Genomic DNA, 18,732 nt, shown 5'->3' on the forward strand with positions numbered 1-18,732 from the left:
ACACGATTTCAGGTTTCACATTGTGTAACTCATTATTGCTGTTTCACAAATAATTCAAGCTAATTTCAAAAGTGTGTTGATGGTGATCCATGGTTTGCTTTTTTCCCCTCATCATCATTATTCCCGTGGATCTGTAGTTTGAGTTCAAGTGAGGTCCATAGTTCAAATTCAATTGATTTCAGTTCCAAATATTTCAGGCAAAAGACCATACAGTTTTGCCTGGCTTCTGCCAAATGATTTCCATATATGCCAATCAAAATACATATAATTATTATAGTTTCATAAATGTAACAACTTATCATAATTGAGTAGAATATTCTTTATTTTTGTATTTCATCACAAGTACTCAATCTTAGGAATGTTTGTAAAGGACTCTGCTTTTCATCAGTATTTCTGCTACACATCTCCATTACAAGTGTAATATAACTCAAGGAACAGTTATTTGGAAAATACAAGGTGCATTCAATAAATAACCGAAAAGTAGTATAAAAGATCTAAAATACAACCGTGATTGTTATATGTTTGTTATTTTGTGAATGCATCTGTAAGCTATTCATAGCTGGGGCTGGCACGCCTGCCTCTCGCACAGGATGCTGGAAAACACAAGATGGTAGCACCCTTACAGGAGTGCTCCAAGCTGAAGCAGCGAAGTGTCGTGAGATATTTGTTGAGTGAAGGCGTGAAACTGATAGAAATTCATCGCTGCATGACAGTTCAGTACGGTGACAACTGTATGAGTTGATCACAGGTGTAAGAGTCGGCTGAGAAGTTCAAACTGGGCATAATCAGTGTTAAAGATTCTCCATATCCAGCTCGCTCTGTCACTGCAGTCACGGAAAGCAACATTGCTCAAGTGGAGGACTTGATATGAGAGAACCGGGATATTACAGTCAGTGAAATTGCTTTCCAGATGGAAATAAGTCTGTTGTCCACTCATGGGCTTTTGCTCCATGACAATGCTAGACCACACACTGCCAATGTCACATTGTCTACCTTTGAGTACCTAAAGTTTGAGTGCTTACTCCACCCTTCATATTTACCCGATCTTGCACCTTCCGATTTTCACACTTTTGGCCCACTGATAGATGCACTAAGTGGATCAAGGTTCCAGAATGACTACGAAGTCCAGTCAGCGGTGCATGAGTGGTCCAAAGAATTTTCCTGTGGAATCAGGGCCCTTACACCAAAGGCTGGCGTAGGTGCACTGAACTAGGGGGGGGGGAGATTTTGTTGAATCATAGTACTGTAGTTCTTTTGGTGCTTGTAATAAATATTTGTTACAGCATATTTCCGGTTATATATTGAATGAGCCTTGTATTTGTAAAATTACTGAAAAGATCTCTCTTGTTTTCTATGCTTGAATTACTGAAATTCTTTCCTGGTACATAACATCTTCTATTTTGTTCAGTGGATTAACAACTGTCCCTCAAAATTGCATTGTGTGGTGTAGCCATTGTATAGGCAGGTTAAAATGAGATGACACATGTCGTCAGTAAAAATATATAAAGACCGAAACAGATGATGAAGCCATGACTTTGTCACCTTAACTGGCTTAACGAAAAAGAAAACAATGTAACATTGCTTGTGAAGGTATGCACCAGGAATAAATCTCTAGTTTACATGTATATAAACTTCTTAATTTTTACGATTACCTTCGAGGACTCAGTGTGGCCATGTGCTTACTTCAGGAGAAGCAAGTGATGATTCCCCACTGCCATAGATGTACGTCACACAATCATATTTGTCATGCACAGTGATTCTCCAAAAGTATGCTATTCATAATTTTGCTACACCACAACAATTATTTCTGGAATTCCATCAATGTTCTGGGCCTCCCTGATGGTGCAGTGGTAATACCATCGCCTTGTAACCAAGGAATCCAAGGTTCGATACCTGGTGGAGGCACACAGTAGTTCGGATCCCACTCTAAACTGTAAGTCCAGTCCCAATTAGTCTATATGTGCATAAAGTGAAATTAAAAACTCAAAACTGATGAAATGATCATAGTGTGTTTATGTATTCCAACCACATATATTGTGTCATCAAGACTATTGCATTTTTTTGTACAAGGCTCATTCATTTTACAAAAAAAGAAGGTAAATACTGTTTTGTCCTACTCTTCACAATCCTATGATGCTTGAACCTTCTGTAAAACAGTGCATGTACCTTCTATACTTCAACACTAAGAATCTTGGCTTTACATTGTTCATTAACACAATGGTGTTGTTACTGTTACGAATGGGTTTTGTGTGTATCTGTCATCCATGCACACAATGTCAGTATTTAGTATTGGTTTGCGAAACCATACTGAGAGTACAGCTTGGCTATAGCATAATAATCGTGGTCTTAATTTTTAGTGTGTTTAAACAGAGGAAGCCTAAGTACACAATGTAACCATTTGCTGTACATGTAATCTTGTTAGTATTAGTGACAACATTATTTTAAAGCAGATAGTTTTCTAAATGCTAGTTGTCTTTTAGAATCATATGGAATGAACTATTACTAAACATGTAATTTCCCCAAGAACTATGAAAGTGAATGAAAGAATGAAACTTGGTACACATACTTTGTAATATATCTGCTGCCTCTTGAAATGTTTTGTCAACATTTTAATGATTTTATTTTAATGATCAACACAGATTTGATACAGTAAACTTAATCCAGATGTAATTGTGATTTTTCATCAGATTTCATTATGAAATTCAACTGCATAGCTTTGCAAACATGAAGAAAAGTTCCAGATACAAAATATATTTCATATCCAGTGTGTATGACTTGTTTATAATTTCGTGTGCTTAAGACAAGGTTAACATTTGAGTGCACTGTATTGGAAAACAGTAAAATAGCAACTGTTTTTATTAGAGATGAGAACAATGAAACAGTACTCTATTGATATCTGCAGACATTGGAATATCAGTGTGTCAGTAAAATCTGTAATAATTTTAGCAAATGCATAACTTAATGCATGAATCTCCCATTTTGTTATTGGCTTCATGAATATAATGATACAAACGATGTACCCACTTTTGTAAAGTAAATTTCTAAATATGTTTTTTTTTTCTAATTAAAGCTTGGCCCATGCCATATGCCAACAAAGTGATGTTAAGAAAGGGCTACTTGCTCACCTTGGTACATTGTAAAGTTGTCATCCTGTATTGTGCCAGGAACAGGCCACACTTCCACAGGAACCACACGCTTTAACCTTGAACTTTTACATGCAGTACTGCAAACATTTGTAACCCTCCTATAGATGCCTGTTTTTATATTTTCCAATGTCACATCCTCCAACAATTAAGTACTCCTGGTTTAAAATTTATGCTTGAAGAAGCCAAGTGAACGTAGCAAAATATAGAACAACCATGCTTTTTCCAAGGCAAGACCCATTGTTGCTACCTGATTACACAATAAAAAAAAGTAAAGTGCTCCCCTGTGCTTAGCACCATGCCATGAAGGTGTATAGGGGTGTGGGGGTAACACCCCACACTTTCTTGATCCGGTCATGAGGGGGTGATGTGATCAGCATCACGCCCCTGACTGCCTTTACCCCCCCCCCCCCCCCCCAAGGTTTCCTCCAGGTACCCATGTTGTTCGATGCTGGGTGGGCGCCAGGACCGCTTCCAACGTTAGAAAAGTTCCCGGATTACACACATTAATTATTCACATTTAATATTGGATTGGTAGGATTTGGATATCAGTAGCAGCAGGAATTTCAAAATTAGATGCCATTAAATATTTCATTGCACACAGTTGTATTTTAGTGCACATTAAAACTCAGACATTGTTGCTGTGAAGATTGTGAGTTGCTGTAGATGTCATGAAGATAACCGAAGGATATTCTTTATAACATATTTGCCACATCTTGTGATGTTTTTACAAACATTTTCTGTTTGGGTGCATTTTTTCTGATGCTGGCAACAATGACATGTTTTACTCTGCATTAAATTATGACTGGGCATTGCAATATTGGATTACTATCTAATAATGACTTTCTTTTTGTATACCAATATTAAATTTACCAATATGAATAAACGTTATTCTTCCAATCCAATATTAAATACTTCTCAAAGAACCTGAAGGGTTCGTTTGCCTAATTAATGTGTGTGTAACCAGCTGGCCGGAATGAGTTTTGTCATAGTAAAGATTGAGTGAACCTTGTACAGTCAGACACACACACTTCTAGGCCCGTTGACTTTCAGTGAGATTGTTTTGTTACAACTAAGAAGTGTCCATGACTGTACTTAGCTTGTTACCTTTTCTAGCATATGTTCTTTTATTGAAACAGTTTGAGATGATGGAGATTAAGTTTCTGTGTCACTTCTGATAAATACCAGTTTTGTGAAAATGATTATAAAATGTTTTGCATCATTGGAATTATATTATATCATTTTTTTTTTTAATTTGGGCTAGTTTGGAGTATTTCAATGTGCAAATTGTGCCTTTTATTGAAAGGATAAAATAATTCAATAAAGTAATACAATTTCTGCTTTCATGGGTAACTTTTTAAAGCTAGTTTGACATTTTTTTAAAGAAAAATCTAGTACCAAATTTCATTGCAAGTGTTGGTTTTGCTAACTGCTGACGAATGATGATGGTAAACTTCTGTGTTTTAATTTAAGTGATTAATATAAATGAGCATGATGCCTTCTTCAAGGGACTTGAATAATATTTAACATATTGTATTAACAAGAAGCCACCAAAATTTAATTCAACTTAAAATGTGTCAGTTTTGTCAGATTTTTTAAAGTTAATAATAAGTTCATAAAGACATTTATAATTCATTAAAGTATACTGTTAAGAAGTCAGCTGAACTGTTGACAATAGTTAATGAAAAATGAAAAGCTAATCTATAAATTTTCATGATCTTTCTGACTTTTTCTTTTTTGTTTACTGTGTAGAAACTTCTCTTTTTTCTATGTGGAAGATCTTTTTTCCTCTTGTCTGTGTGGAAGTACTTTTTATGTATTTTTTTGTCTGTGGTAGTTTGTGCTTCTGTGTTGAGTGAAGTGTTTAGTAAAACCCAACACTTCCTGAAAAGCTGAAGAAATATCTTTCATGCAGCTGTGAGTTAAAATATTTTTAATGCAACAATGCGTTAATAAAAATACTGCATTTGGCAGACCCCAAGGTATGTTACAACCACTTTCATTGCATGAATGATACTTACAACCTTATCTTGTAATAATACGTAGTTCTGCATTTTTTCAGTGTCATAACAGGTTAAGAAAAGAAAGGTAAATGAATGATCTAGTAAGGTAACACAAGCATTGAAATATAAAACAAATTGTAGTCAGCACTTTACTATCTCTTCTTCAGTATTAATATTTCGTAGATATTGCTTTGTTTCTTTAAGGAATGGTTAGTTTGTTTGCTTGAAGTTACTACAGACTGTAACCTGCAAAATGCATATCTAATCAAACGCAAAGTGCTTTCGGTTTTAGGATTTTCTGCATGCTGAACTTTGGTCAATTATTTCCTGTTTGATCTTGCATGCTGTCTAGTTATGCCTTTTGATTGTGCTCTTGTTAACATTGTAACACTGTTTATTGTGGGAAAGGGGCGATATTTTCCCTCCTGTCTTGTATTCACATTATTAAAGTGGGTGTACTGTGGTGACAAATATGTAATTTAGTGTTGACTCTTTTGTTTAAGAAGTGTATAGTTTTAGTTTCAATGTTGAGAAATTTATAATATACTTTAATATGGCTGGCGCTTTCATATCCAACTTTAATTATATTTTTTTTTCTATTAATGAAATAAGTTTGAGTACTGAAATAAAAGAAATATAAATGGTTTCAAGTGCCTGTCAGTTCTGATTTGAAGTATAGTTTTCAAAGTAAGGTAAATGAAAATCTGACAATTCATGCTTCATAATAATATTTGCTTGCTAATCTTTTTAGCATCATTTGGTAGTTTAGTTCTGTGATATGGACTGTGCAGCATTATAGAATAATCCACTATAAAACTCATTTTAAAATTGTTGTATTTCAGAGAATCCAGTCTGTGATTAAATATAACATTTCTTTTTTTTTCTTGGAGGGAATGATAATTTTCAGTGTACATGTTACAAATATTATAATTAGCTGAAAGTAGAGTTTATGAATGCTGAAGAAATTAATAAGCATGTTGACACAATCTGCATAATTTTAAACGCTTCTAGATTTTCAGACAATCAATTTAAGTAATGAGAGAAAAATGGGAAACTTGCTGTGCATTACTGCAGTCCTGCTTTCAGCGGTTATGACAAAGTGTATGGAAATGTTGAATTGCTGGTTGCTCTAAATGTATAGTGGTTGATTAAGTTTTATCCTTTCAGAATTTCACACATGTTCCGTCTTAGATTGCTTTTGTGAACAAATATGCAGTCACATCTTGTCGTAATGGTTCATGTAGTGCAAAACCTAAATTTGATTCCCAAGATCTAGATTATGATATGATCTTTCTTGTACTTGAGTGGGTTTGGGCAAGATGAACTCCTGTTTTGGAGGTTGCAAGTTCAAATCCTACAGTCTACTATCTTGCTGATATTTTGTGCAATCGCTTCAGGGAAAAACAACAGGCCATGTTCTCTGCCACTTCTTCCACCATCTTCTAACTTCCCTGTTGAGAAGTGACATTCTTTAACCCGCAGTTTTTCACCACCGACAGGTCCCTTGTGGTCAGACTTTAGTGCCATCTGCTAGGCACTTTTTTACAGAACTTCATATTGTACATGGTAGTAATAAGAATAAGAGCATAGTGTATATTGAATTCAGATGGAATCATTGAGGCGTTCTTCCTGCAGAAAGCCTTCCTCAGATTTTCCAGATGTAAACAAACACCTCAAGAAACCTTAAAACACATCCAGAGATAAGAAGAAAACATGACACGTGCAAAGCAAACTGCTTGTATGAACCTCTCCAGGCGATAATAAGAAGAGGAGCAAAAATTCCCACCCACCTGTGCATGCCAAGGGCCAAACTGAATCATTCAGTGAAGAACTGGCGAAAGTGGCAAATGGGTTAAACTGCCCAAGCACCATTGACCTCCTCAATGCATTTAGAGCTGTAGGTGTATGCTGTGTAAAAGTTACAAACGTTACCCATTTTTCTCTCCTTAACATTACTGTTTCATTGCATTGTGCAGATATTTTGCTGGCTTGTTTTCAGAACATATTTCAAATGAAAGTAGATTAGAATTTCAGGACGACATTTATAAATACATTTTTTTCCTTACATTCTGGTAACTTTTGAGAGATTCATTGATGCTGTATTGTCTGATGATAAGAACAATGATTTGCTTGCATGATACCACATTGTATTACAATTATTAATCTGTGTCCAGAAATATTAATGTGGTTGTATACGGAAGCATAACTGATCGGTCACTCATTATTGATTATAGTGTTCCATGCATCTAATATGGGTTGCGTGAATATATTAATATGAATGTTCATTATGGAGATATACAAATGATTTAAACCTCATGTCTTCTATTCCGAAAAATAACTGGCATATATCTACTCTCGAGTTAAAATTGGGTGCCCTTCTGAATTTACATCTGTCATGTAACTTTCATGTGCAAATTGACTACTGTGTATCTGGAAAGGCAGACACACACTGCAGGAGACATACTAGCAACGTTGTCAGAATTCCTGGTGGTCAGTCTTCGATAGGCACAGCTTCAATACCAGTGACGTAGATGGCTGTCAGTCATATAACTTTCTACTGACTGCATACCATGCATAAGGGTCTATCGGCCATTGTACATGCCATGCTGAATAACAACAAGAAACGACACACAGCAAGTGATCTCAATTTCTTAGTTGTTCAAACACCCTATAATTTTCATTGCTGTCATGCATGCAGTGACATCTGTCGCATACATACATAACACACAAGAGCTAACAACATTTCAGTGAATTCCCAATTAATTTTATCGATCCAGTAACTGATAAATTAAAAATCCTGTTGCCAAGTCTCTACATTATAATCTCATTTCTATTATCTGAAACATAAGTATTTCCGGAACAGATTAATAACCTGGAGTGGTTTTCACATGGAATTCAATGCATTTAAAAAAAGATCTTAGGCAATGAAAGATTACGTTTTTTTTTCTTAATTAGTGCATATGTGGATGAAATTTTGATATGGTGAATGTGTAGTTTCTAAACAAATTGCTTTAGAGCACTAATATGTGCAGAAATGCTGTTCACACCTGTTTTTTATTCCTTTATGAAATTAAACGTTTTTAGAAAAGCTTTGCAGTGTTCTCTGAAAATAAGTCTTTATCTTTAGCAATATCGCCACATGAATTACATGTTCAACAGCCCTTTGAGGGCCATTGGCTGATATAGATCAACGTACAAATCGCCGCATTGTTTTTATCGGTTACTTTTCATTGTAACTTCTCTCTCCTATTGTCCTCACGGTATTCTGCCATAGCCAGAATTTGGTGTAGAGGATGATGTGTCATGCCATGTGTTGCCAACATCATAAAAATAACAAAGACAGTTACAAGACATGTCTTCTTCTTTTTGATTGTCCCAATTTTTCAGATCAAGCTTAATTCTTCAGATTTGAGAAGATTAGGTGAAAGACATGGTAAAAAGTTTAAAACAGGAATAAAATTGCCTGAAGCTTGGCTTTCTATGTCAACAGAAGAAAAGTACCCACCTTGGCATGTTGAATGGTTATATTCCAATATTTCACCAAGGTTACTTAGTTTCTTTAGGGATATCCAAAAAGGACAGGTGGAGTTTAAAACATTACTACAACTTTTAACTTGCAATGGATATCTGTTTTATATTTTATAAACTCCAACACTTATACATATTAGTATGTATCCCTGAAGAAGCCAAGTGGCCTTGGTGAAATATTGGAATATAACTATTTGACATACCTTTTAATTTTAGGGATAAAATCAGTTTAAAAATGGTTAAAAGAAATAGAATCTTGATCCAAGCTTATGTCAATTTTATCCATGTTTTAAGGTTTTTACCTTGTATTACTAATAAGCTTTTCAGCCTTGAAGAAGAATTTAAGGTTGATCTGAAATTAGGGCAGTCTTGGTTATTTTTATAAAACTTGATATGAACCTAGGATCACTCGCAAAATTCACTTGCATTAAATTTACTGATTTCACATTATGTCATAAAATATTTTTTGCGATTTCCAATAAATCTAATTTAATCGTTCATGCTCATTGTCATGATTCACTTACAGACTTGGAGAAGCAACAGAAATTTAAGGAAATATAAATTTCACTTTGATATTGTGAAAAACGCAATATGATTTCAGACATTTTCTGAGACTGTAGCAAGATATTTGATCTACCACGAGCCTTGCTGCTGTTTTTAATTCCCTACGAACAGCATTTCAGCATGAGCAGCACTAGGTTTGTTTTCACTAGAGCTTCAGTAATACTGCCTTACATAAAATAGTGCATGTTTTTTGACCTGTATGAGGATGGATCAAGAAATGAACCCAACTCGATTTGTACTAACATGTGCATAAACATACATGACTTTTGTAAAATAATAACTAACATAACTAACTGCATGCAAATGAGAGACTCAAAAAGGCAGGTTTTCCCCCTACATTTGAAGAAAAAGACCATAATGTTTTGAGTGACAGAAGCAAACACTCTTTGCAGTGTACAGTGTTTTGATTTACCTGCTTTATAAACATCAACACTCTTAGACTATGGCATAATAGTGGTGCCCTGATGTGACCCATTTTAACATGCTCTTCTTTCCTGCTCATGATTTACTGTTTCTTCACATTATACCACAGAAATACATTATAGATAACATATTGTACCCTTTCAATTTCTAAAATTTGATACAGGAAAGTTTACTGATGAAAGAATTAAGAAAGATTACCAAATTAAACTGTCAAATAGATTTGATGTTTTGCAGGATTTAAATGATGATGAAAATATAAATGAAACAGACGTAAATAAGAATTGGGAGCACATACGTAATGCAATAAAATCAGCAGCTAAAGAAAGTATAGGATACCATAAACCGAGAAAAAGTAAACCATGGTTTGATAATGAATGTCATAATCTAATAGAAATAAGAAATCAGGCTAGACTTAGGTGGTTAAATAACTCTGATGATACAAATCTAAGCAATTATAATAGAATAAAGCGAGAAGTTAACCGCACGTTTAGAAGTAAAAAAAGAGATTACTTGAAAACCAAAATTAACGAAATTGAAACAAACAGCAAAAATAAAAATATCAGAGATTTATATAAAGGTGTAAATGAATTTAGAAAGGGGTGGCAACCTAAAGTAAACTTGATAAAAGATAAAGACGGTGATTTTCTAGCTGACCCAAGTGATATTCTAAATAGATGGAAGAACTACTTTAATGACCTTTTAAATGTCCATGTAGGAGATAAATCAGAAGTGAATGAAGTACACACAGCAGAACCTTTAGTTCCAGAACCCAACTTGACTGAAGTTAAAGATGCTATTAAAAGGCTAAAGAATAACAAAGCACCTGGCATTGATTTAATACCAGCTGAGTTAATTAAATATGGTGGAAATTCATTAATGTATCAAATTCATAAATTAATCTGTTTAATATGGAATAAAGAAGAAATCCCTCAGCAGTGGAAAGAATCCATAATTGTTCCTGTGTTTAAAAAAGGTGATAAAATGAACTGCAATAATTACCGTGGAATTTCTCTACTCTCAACAACATATAAAATATTATCTAACATTCTTTTAACAAGACTAACCCCATATGCTAATGAAATTATAGGTGATTATCAATGTGGATTTAAACGTAACAGATCAACTACAGATCAAATTTTTCACATCAGACAGACACTTGAAAAAAAGTGGGAATATAATCAAAATGTCCATCAGCTATTCATTGATTTCAAAAAAGCATATGATTCAGTCAAAAGAGATAAACTATATAATATATTAGTTGAGTTTGGAATACCTAAGAAGCTTGTTAGTATGATAAAAGTATGCACCAGTGAAACAGAAAGTAAAATTCGTGTGGGTATTAATATGTCTGACAAATTTACAATTCATGATGGGTTAAAACAAGGAGATGCATTATCTCCATTGCTCTTTAATTTTGCCTTAGAATATGCTGTTAGGAAGGTAAAAGAAACTAAAGAAGGACTAAAATTAAATGGTGTGACTCAGTTGTTAGCATATGCAGATGATGTAGACTTACTTGGGGATGATGTGAATACAATTAAGAATAATGCTAAAATATTTTTCAAAACTGCTAAAGAGATAGGTTTGGAAGTTAACAAAGAGAAAACTAAATATATGCTTACAGGCCGAAACCAAGTGTTAGGTAATAATCAAAATCTAATTATTGATAACAACTCGTTTGAACCAGTTTCCAAATTCAAATACTTAGGAGTAATATTAACAAATGAAAATTATATTAAAGAGGAAATAAAAAGTAGGCTTAATTCAGGAAATGCATGTTACTTCTCTCTTCATAAACTTTTGTCTTCTCGTTTAATATCTAAGAAACTGAAAGTTAAAATATACAAAACAGCAATTTTGCCTGTAGTATTATATGCATGTGAAACTTGGTCCCTTACATTGAAAGAGGAACATAAATTGAGAGTATTTGAAAATAAGATCCTTAGGAAAATCTTTGGACCTAAAAGGGATGAGGAGACAGGTGAGTGGAGAAGGTTACATAATTTAGAACTACATAATTTGTATTCATGTCCAGATATTATTAGAATAATTAAATCAAGAACACTTAGGTGGGCAGGCCATATGGCACGAATGGGAGAGGAACGAGGAGTTTACAGGATTCTTGTTGGGAAACCTGATGGTAAGAGACCTGTAGGAAGGCCAAGACGAAGATGGAGGGACAACGTTGAGATGGACCTAAGGGAAATCGGTAGGGATGGAAAAGAGTATATAGAACTTGCTCAAAATAGGGAAACATGGAAGGCCTGTGTTGCTGCAGCCATGAACCTTCGGGTTTAAGAAGGCTAGAGAGTTAGTTAGTTAGTTATATTGTACCCTTTCAACAGTTAGAAATAAAGTGGTAACCACCTTAATTCCAGGTAGGCATGGGTGTTCCTTCATCAATTTGAGCTAATCATCATTCACGTTGTCGTTATTTGCCTAATGATGCAGAAACACAAGATAAAATAAGACAAATACAGAAATAAATTGCTTCCAAAAAATGCCCATTTGCTTATTGAGTCTCCCATTTTAAATACTTCAGTCTCAAGCATCGTAAGAACATTACATTAGGGTTTCACACTAGCGAGTTTCAAAATTTATCTAAGAATTGTGAAATAGCATGTAAAACTAGTTCATTTTATTTCACAATGAAATATTTTTACATGTTAGTTTATAATATCATAGATAAAGTTTCGAACATGCTTGACACCGACTGCATGTAATTTAACAGCATAACAGTGACCAAGCAAAATAATTTTTCCTCCACTACAATGGTTCATTCGTGTGAACCTGCAACGTGGCAATTTTTGATCCATTCTCGTACAGTTGTGAAGACCCAACTAAACAATGTACGTTTTTATTTCAGCTGGTAGAACAACAACAAATGAAGAGTTAGAAGAAATGTTAGAGCAAGGAAACCCAGCAGTCTTCACACAAGGAGTAAGTTAACCTGAATAACAAAATTAATTTATCCAATGGGTGAATTGAAATCTATTTAGTAGTAAAAAGTTATGTTGTAAGCATTCATTAGATATCCATCCAGAGGTTGTTTCTGATCTCTGGTAATGACTTTCAATTGCATTTAATTTTGGAATTTCATTTCCAATGTTGATCACGCTCAGTTTGTTGTTCTTTCACTAAAGCTATAGCTCTGCACCTTAATTTCCATTCCAGATGGCTTTTGCGAAGAACACCCTTGCCCATTTGATCACATTCCTCCTTACAGGCTTTCCATAAGCCATCTATGTTACATGGATGTGTATGCAAATTTAGCATATTTTGACCGTAAACACACATTTTATTTTATCTTGCATAAAAAGTGCATCTTGTTACAGAATTTGTCACAATCATTACTTCTTTCGTTCAAAATAAATATGTGTTAATTATGGAGTAACTGCAACAGTAGAATAAGTTGATCATTGCTTGTATTTTAATTTTCAGATCATTATGGAAACACAACAAGCCAAACAGACGTTAGCAGACATAGAAGCTAGGCATGCAGATATAATCAAACTAGAAAACTCGATTAGGGAACTCCATGATATGTTTATGGATATGGCCATGTTAGTAGAAAGTCAGGTAAGGAAACAAATAATTCTGTTCACCTTTGTCTTATTCACATTGATTTATAGTTGAAAGGAAATGTTTGTGTTACGTTAACCTTGAACAGAAAAAATACATAAATCGTAGTATTCTCTCAGAGGCTATTTGTCCAGGCACTATCTTTCCTAGACAACGGAATTGTGTTTCGGATGGATGTGTTCATTGTACAGTGCAATTTAAATTACTACAGTGGGCAGAATGAGAATCAGACAAATTACAGGATTCTCACTGGTCTGGAAAACCAGACGAAGTCTTAAGAGATCGACCTACAACTGAGAAAATCAGAGAAAATTGAGTGAATATAGAATATAATTGTTCTTGCAGTGAATGTGTTTTCACATATTTGTAAAATTTGATGCAACAGATGTTCCGATGTTCCTAAAGAAATAGGTGAAAATGTGAAGTTTCTTGTAATAAGAACTATAATTTGCACGTGTCCACTCATAAAATATACTGTCAGCAGAGTTAAAGGAAGTTAAAATGTTACAGATTTGTCTGAAAAATGCTTGGAAAAGTTGAGGAATCTTGTCATGACAAAATGGGTGGAAAACTTGAACTTATATTTTAATACCAACTTTTGCATTGTGAGGTGTACAGTTATTTGTGTAGAATTGGTTGCCTGTGTCTCTACCAGACAAAAATGTATAATTTCAGTTATGCAATGCTTCAAGTGATTTGCTGTAGATCTTCAAACAAAAATCAATATGATACACTGGGGATGGTACAAAGTTCAAAAATAACTTTGTAGACATTGAGAATGATACCGAAACCTTCGAGACTTGTCGAAATGAGACGGGTATCTGTAAAATTGAGCTGAGACTGAGACTTTGGTATCTTATTTAAAAATTTACCTAATCTTATTTTTTTACCATTATAACTCCTTCAGACAAGCAAATAGCTACCAGATTATTGATAAGTTATACACAAGGTAATTATAAATGAATGAAACAACTTTATGTGTGTATTACAAAGAAACTATTTATGATAGAAGAACATGTTGGGAACTAGTGCATAGGAAAACTCTGAAAGTTTATGTACATGAACTTCATATGCATGCACATCAATTTTTACCCTGTTTTAGGGGTGCTGTTTACTATTGTTGCAAGATGGCAAGTGACCAAGAGAAGGTATATGATGTCTGAAAAACACTTGAGATGCTGACCAAGGCTGTATTTATTATAAATAAGGAAAACATTTCACAATCACACAAAATCTGCCAGTTACAACAAAACATTAAAATGCTGAGCATGGCAAAATGTATTGTATAAAAAATATACACCAAAAACATAAATTCAGAATGTCTTGGTCAGCATTTAAATGTTTTTTTGTAACTGGCAGATTTTGTGTGATCGTGAAATGTTTTCTTTATCTATAATCACAATAAATTTATTTTGAATTAAATTGTGAACCTTCGTCTGAAGAAGACCTTGTTCCAGGGTGGAAACTTTGTTTTTAGTGTATATTTTTTATACAATAAATTTTGCCTTGGTCAGCATGTTAATGTTTTATTAACATGGAGATGAGACTTAACAGTGTTACCAGTTACAACAGTCATCAAAACCATATATGTGTGCATGCTGTCCCATGTATGGCAAGAACTTGACTATATTGATCATGGCACATTTAATGTTTTTCTGTACGTAAATTTTCTGAGTTGTGATGTCTAACACATCATAAAGTTGATTTCATTCCACCTGTATTTTGTTTGTAGTAATTAGAAAGTCAATCTATTGGTAGCAGTTGTGAGCCGTAGTTCACTGTCATTTGGAGTGAACAGAAATTCAACGTTGTGTCCGTTTTATCTTCTTTACCTTTTAACTTTTTAAGATTACATAATTTTGCCTGAAGAATTTTCTTTTGCTTTCTGAAGAAGACTAATGTTTGTTGGTTGAAACCTTGAGTGAATACAAGACACACTACTGCAAGGTACTTCACTAAAATGTCAGTGTTACAAATCCATGATTTTGAATTAAATTATGGAAACACATTTGGTTGATGATGTTTCATGGACTAGTTTATTAGTGTTTAATAATCCTGAACAATTTGATTAAGGTGTAATGAAGACGTTTTGACATGTATTCACTAGTAAGTTAATCAGCAGAGAGAATCCTGAAAACTTATTTCAAAATGTGGAAAGCCTGAGAATTTGATTGGACAAGATAAGTTAGAAGCCTGAGTTCACACTAGTAGGTTTTTACTTCAGTGCCAGTGACTGGTTGAAATGATTTGTGATTGTCTGCTTTACAAATCTGGTGTAATCCATGATGGTAGTGTTGTTAATACTCTTCAAGGGATTGTGTGTGCTTGTGTATGTGAAACTTCTGTTGGCTGTGATTGTCATATGGGAAGAAATAACTGTTTTGTATGTCTTAAGTGTGACATTATATATTTGGAAAATCTATGCATAATATCATTATCTTGTGTGTCATTCTGAAATAATGGTGGACAATTTGCACCCGAGTGTTAACACCTCAAGGATTTTGATGAATCATCTAGTAATGTCATCACCTTGTAATCAGTAGGTCCCAGGTTCAATACCCGCTGCAGACACACAGTGGTTCAGATCCCAGTTTGAACTCTAGGCCAAGTCCCAATTAATATGTTGAGCATCAAGTGTACTTAAACGTAGAAAAAAAAAAAGTAAAGTGCTCCCCTGTGCTTTGCATCATGCCATGCCATAAAGGCTTATTGGGGGGGGGAGTTAGGGCCCCACACTTTCTTGATCACTTTAAACCAAACTTTTATTTGAATGAACTATTTGTCCATAGTCCCTAATTGTTATACGTATAATCCAACTTTACAAATTCCAAATTATATTTTGAAATGCCACCTTTGTTGAGAAGTGCATTGAGTTATTGACTCATAATTTTGCCACTGAAGGTTTCTGTTTTGAATCCTGGCCTGGAATTGGTTTTCCATGGTGAGTGTACAGTGGAACTTCGATTTTATATTTTTCAGGGTACCAACCTGTTGAAAAAAAACATTTATAACATTTTGCTCTGTTGGGACCATGTAGATTAGGGTTCCACTGTACTTTTCATTGCATTCAGCCAAAACTGATAGAAAAGTGAAATATTTGGTATGTATGTATATGTGGAAATTGCTTGTCATTATTTCAGAATGATGAATAATATGTGACACAAATTAATATCTACCTTTTCAATTTACAGCATGTTTATGGGATTTTTTTTTTCATATGAGTAAATCCTTTGGTAGTTGTTGAAATCAGAATAATCATTGATGCATGCAGTAAAGATAACTCTCAGTAAAATTTGGATGCATAGTGGCTGGGGCTGAGTCAGTGCGTATCTATCTGTACAGTCGATTCAATTCTAATCACCATTTTCATGCAGAAAAAAATTATATTGAAAAATGTATTTTTTTTAATATTGCAATTTATCATGTAGAATTTCAAAGATGATATGGAAGTGAAAGATTGTGATGCAGTGAACTTGTCCCCTTCATTGCCTGCCATTGCCTCTGCTCCATGAACCTCTTAAGATGAATTGTTTTGGGACACTCCAGTTAAATTACTTCACCTGAATGCTGCAATAGTAGAACATCATTTTGGAGAAGGATGGATGTTTCTTTTTATATTTGCACTTAGATATATATCCTGGCAAGATTAGAGGTAAAAGCAGTTAAATGTCTTCAGTTTCTTCAATTTTATATGAGAGTAAAGTACATGGAGGGACTTGTAAATAATGTAAGAAAATTCTGAATTCAGAAAAGCATGCCATCTTATTTGAAAATTTAAATTCAAAAAGAATGCTATGAACCACCCTAATATGATTAGTATACTCTTCACATAGAGGATTTGGAACATGCTTATTTAAATCATGTTAGTATTTCAAAAAGTTGCATTTTCTGGATATTCAAAGCATCTAGATTATTCACATATTTTGATTACATGGATTTATCAGAACAGATTCCGCATAATTTGAGTGATAGTATTGGCAGAAAAATAAGCATGCCTTCATTAGTATTGTTTTTGGTAAATTCAGGAAGTTTTTCTAGTTCTACATGGTAAACTTTGTACAAACAAAGCAACATAAAAAAACATGTGAAAAATCTCCATGTACAAAACCTTCGTGTATATAATTGCATCTGACTGTACAAAATTGTATTGACTCCGCCCTCAGCAGGGGCATTAATATATACTAGGACTGCATGTTTGTTGCCTCCTTTGCAAGTTCTAACACTCTTCTGGAATTGCCACAGTCATATTCCCCTATTCATAGAGGCATGACCTTTTCGTATTGAACAGTAAAGCAACAGATAAAAAAATGCAAGCTGTTTTTGGTTGAACATTGACAAGCATGGAATGGACATGCTCAAGTTTTCATTGGCATAAACCCAGATTTTGGTGATGAAAGGTGAAAGTTTCTTATTTGGACAAAAATAACATCAACAGCTACACTTTAGTATTTCTATTTCCTCTCTTAAAAATGGCATTTTGCCAAACATCTTTTGCTTTACGTTCTGAAATATAAACTATGACGGTTGACATGGTTTAAGATCATGCTCATAATGGGCATTTATCTTGTTAGTAATGATGAATTACCCCAGTGTTTGCTAAACAAATATGGATCTGGGCACAAGTTTCATACAGAACTAAACTCAATTCCCTTTTATATACCAAACTTCTATTTCAGCAGAAGATATATCACTTAAAAATCTGCTGTGGAGTATAAAGGCATTGAAAGAACTGTACACTTAAAAGTCGTGTGCATTCCCCACCACCGATTATATTAAATGGTCATGGCACACATGAAATTTCGTACAACAATACCAACATGAATCGTGACATTATCTGAGCTACAGTTCATTTCCAAGGTCTCATAGTAAATTATGTTGTACAATGCAACATACCCGGCAACTGTACTGGCATGTAAAGATTTTATTACCAAACAAAAGCAGGGAAGTAATTAAATATTGTGCATAATATAACACTTATTTGAGTGAAATAACTACGTTATTAGTTGAAGTGGAAAACAGTAAGCAATGCTTTTCCAGCATTACAGAAATTACCAAGATAAACTAAAATGCAAAATGAATAAAGCAGATTTTTCCAAATATTATGAACGAAAACATCATGCCTCTACCAGTTGAATATGTACCTAACGGGTTTCTTCTCCACACTAACAAATTCTGGTGTCACTTTCTAACTTGTAGGGAGAAATGATAGATCGTATAGAGTATCATGTAGAACACGCCGTAGACTATGTTCAGACAGCAACGCAGGATACGAAGAAGGCTCTGAAATATCAAAGTAAAGCTAGGCGGGTAAGTGATGATTTGATTGTTTATTATGCACAAGTGTCCACGCATTTGACTAATTAAGTTTTTCTCTTCTTTTTTTTTATTCCCTGTACCTGACTTTTACGTTCCTCAATGCTTCCTGAATTACCAACTATGTACATAAATATTTACATATATTTTGCCTTCTTCTATGTAAACTGTACTAA

The 18,732-nt window shown here is 34.1% G+C and overlaps 1 protein-coding gene across 4 annotated transcripts in view; it reads left to right on the forward strand.

The window, feature by feature from the left end:
* The window catches only part of Syx1A (Syntaxin 1A), a 184,361-nt gene that overhangs the window by 107,234 nt on the left and 58,395 nt on the right, over positions 1-18,732 (forward strand). For 3 of the 4 annotated variants that reach the window (XM_083123494.1, XM_083123495.1, XM_083123497.1), the window contains exons 6-8: positions 12,528-12,601; positions 13,103-13,240; positions 18,440-18,550. In XM_083123494.1, the coding sequence (XP_082979620.1) occupies positions 12,528-12,601; positions 13,103-13,240; positions 18,440-18,550 (323 nt within the window). The remainder of the gene's footprint in view (positions 1-12,527; positions 12,602-13,102; positions 13,241-18,439; positions 18,551-18,732) is intronic. The other variant, XM_083123496.1, reaches the window with a different exon arrangement.

The sequence above is a fragment of the Lepisma saccharinum genome, chromosome 6 (genome assembly GCF_977018435.1).
Source record: "Lepisma saccharinum chromosome 6, izLepSacc3.1, whole genome shotgun sequence".
Taxonomy (NCBI): domain Eukaryota; kingdom Metazoa; phylum Arthropoda; class Insecta; order Zygentoma; family Lepismatidae; genus Lepisma; species Lepisma saccharinum.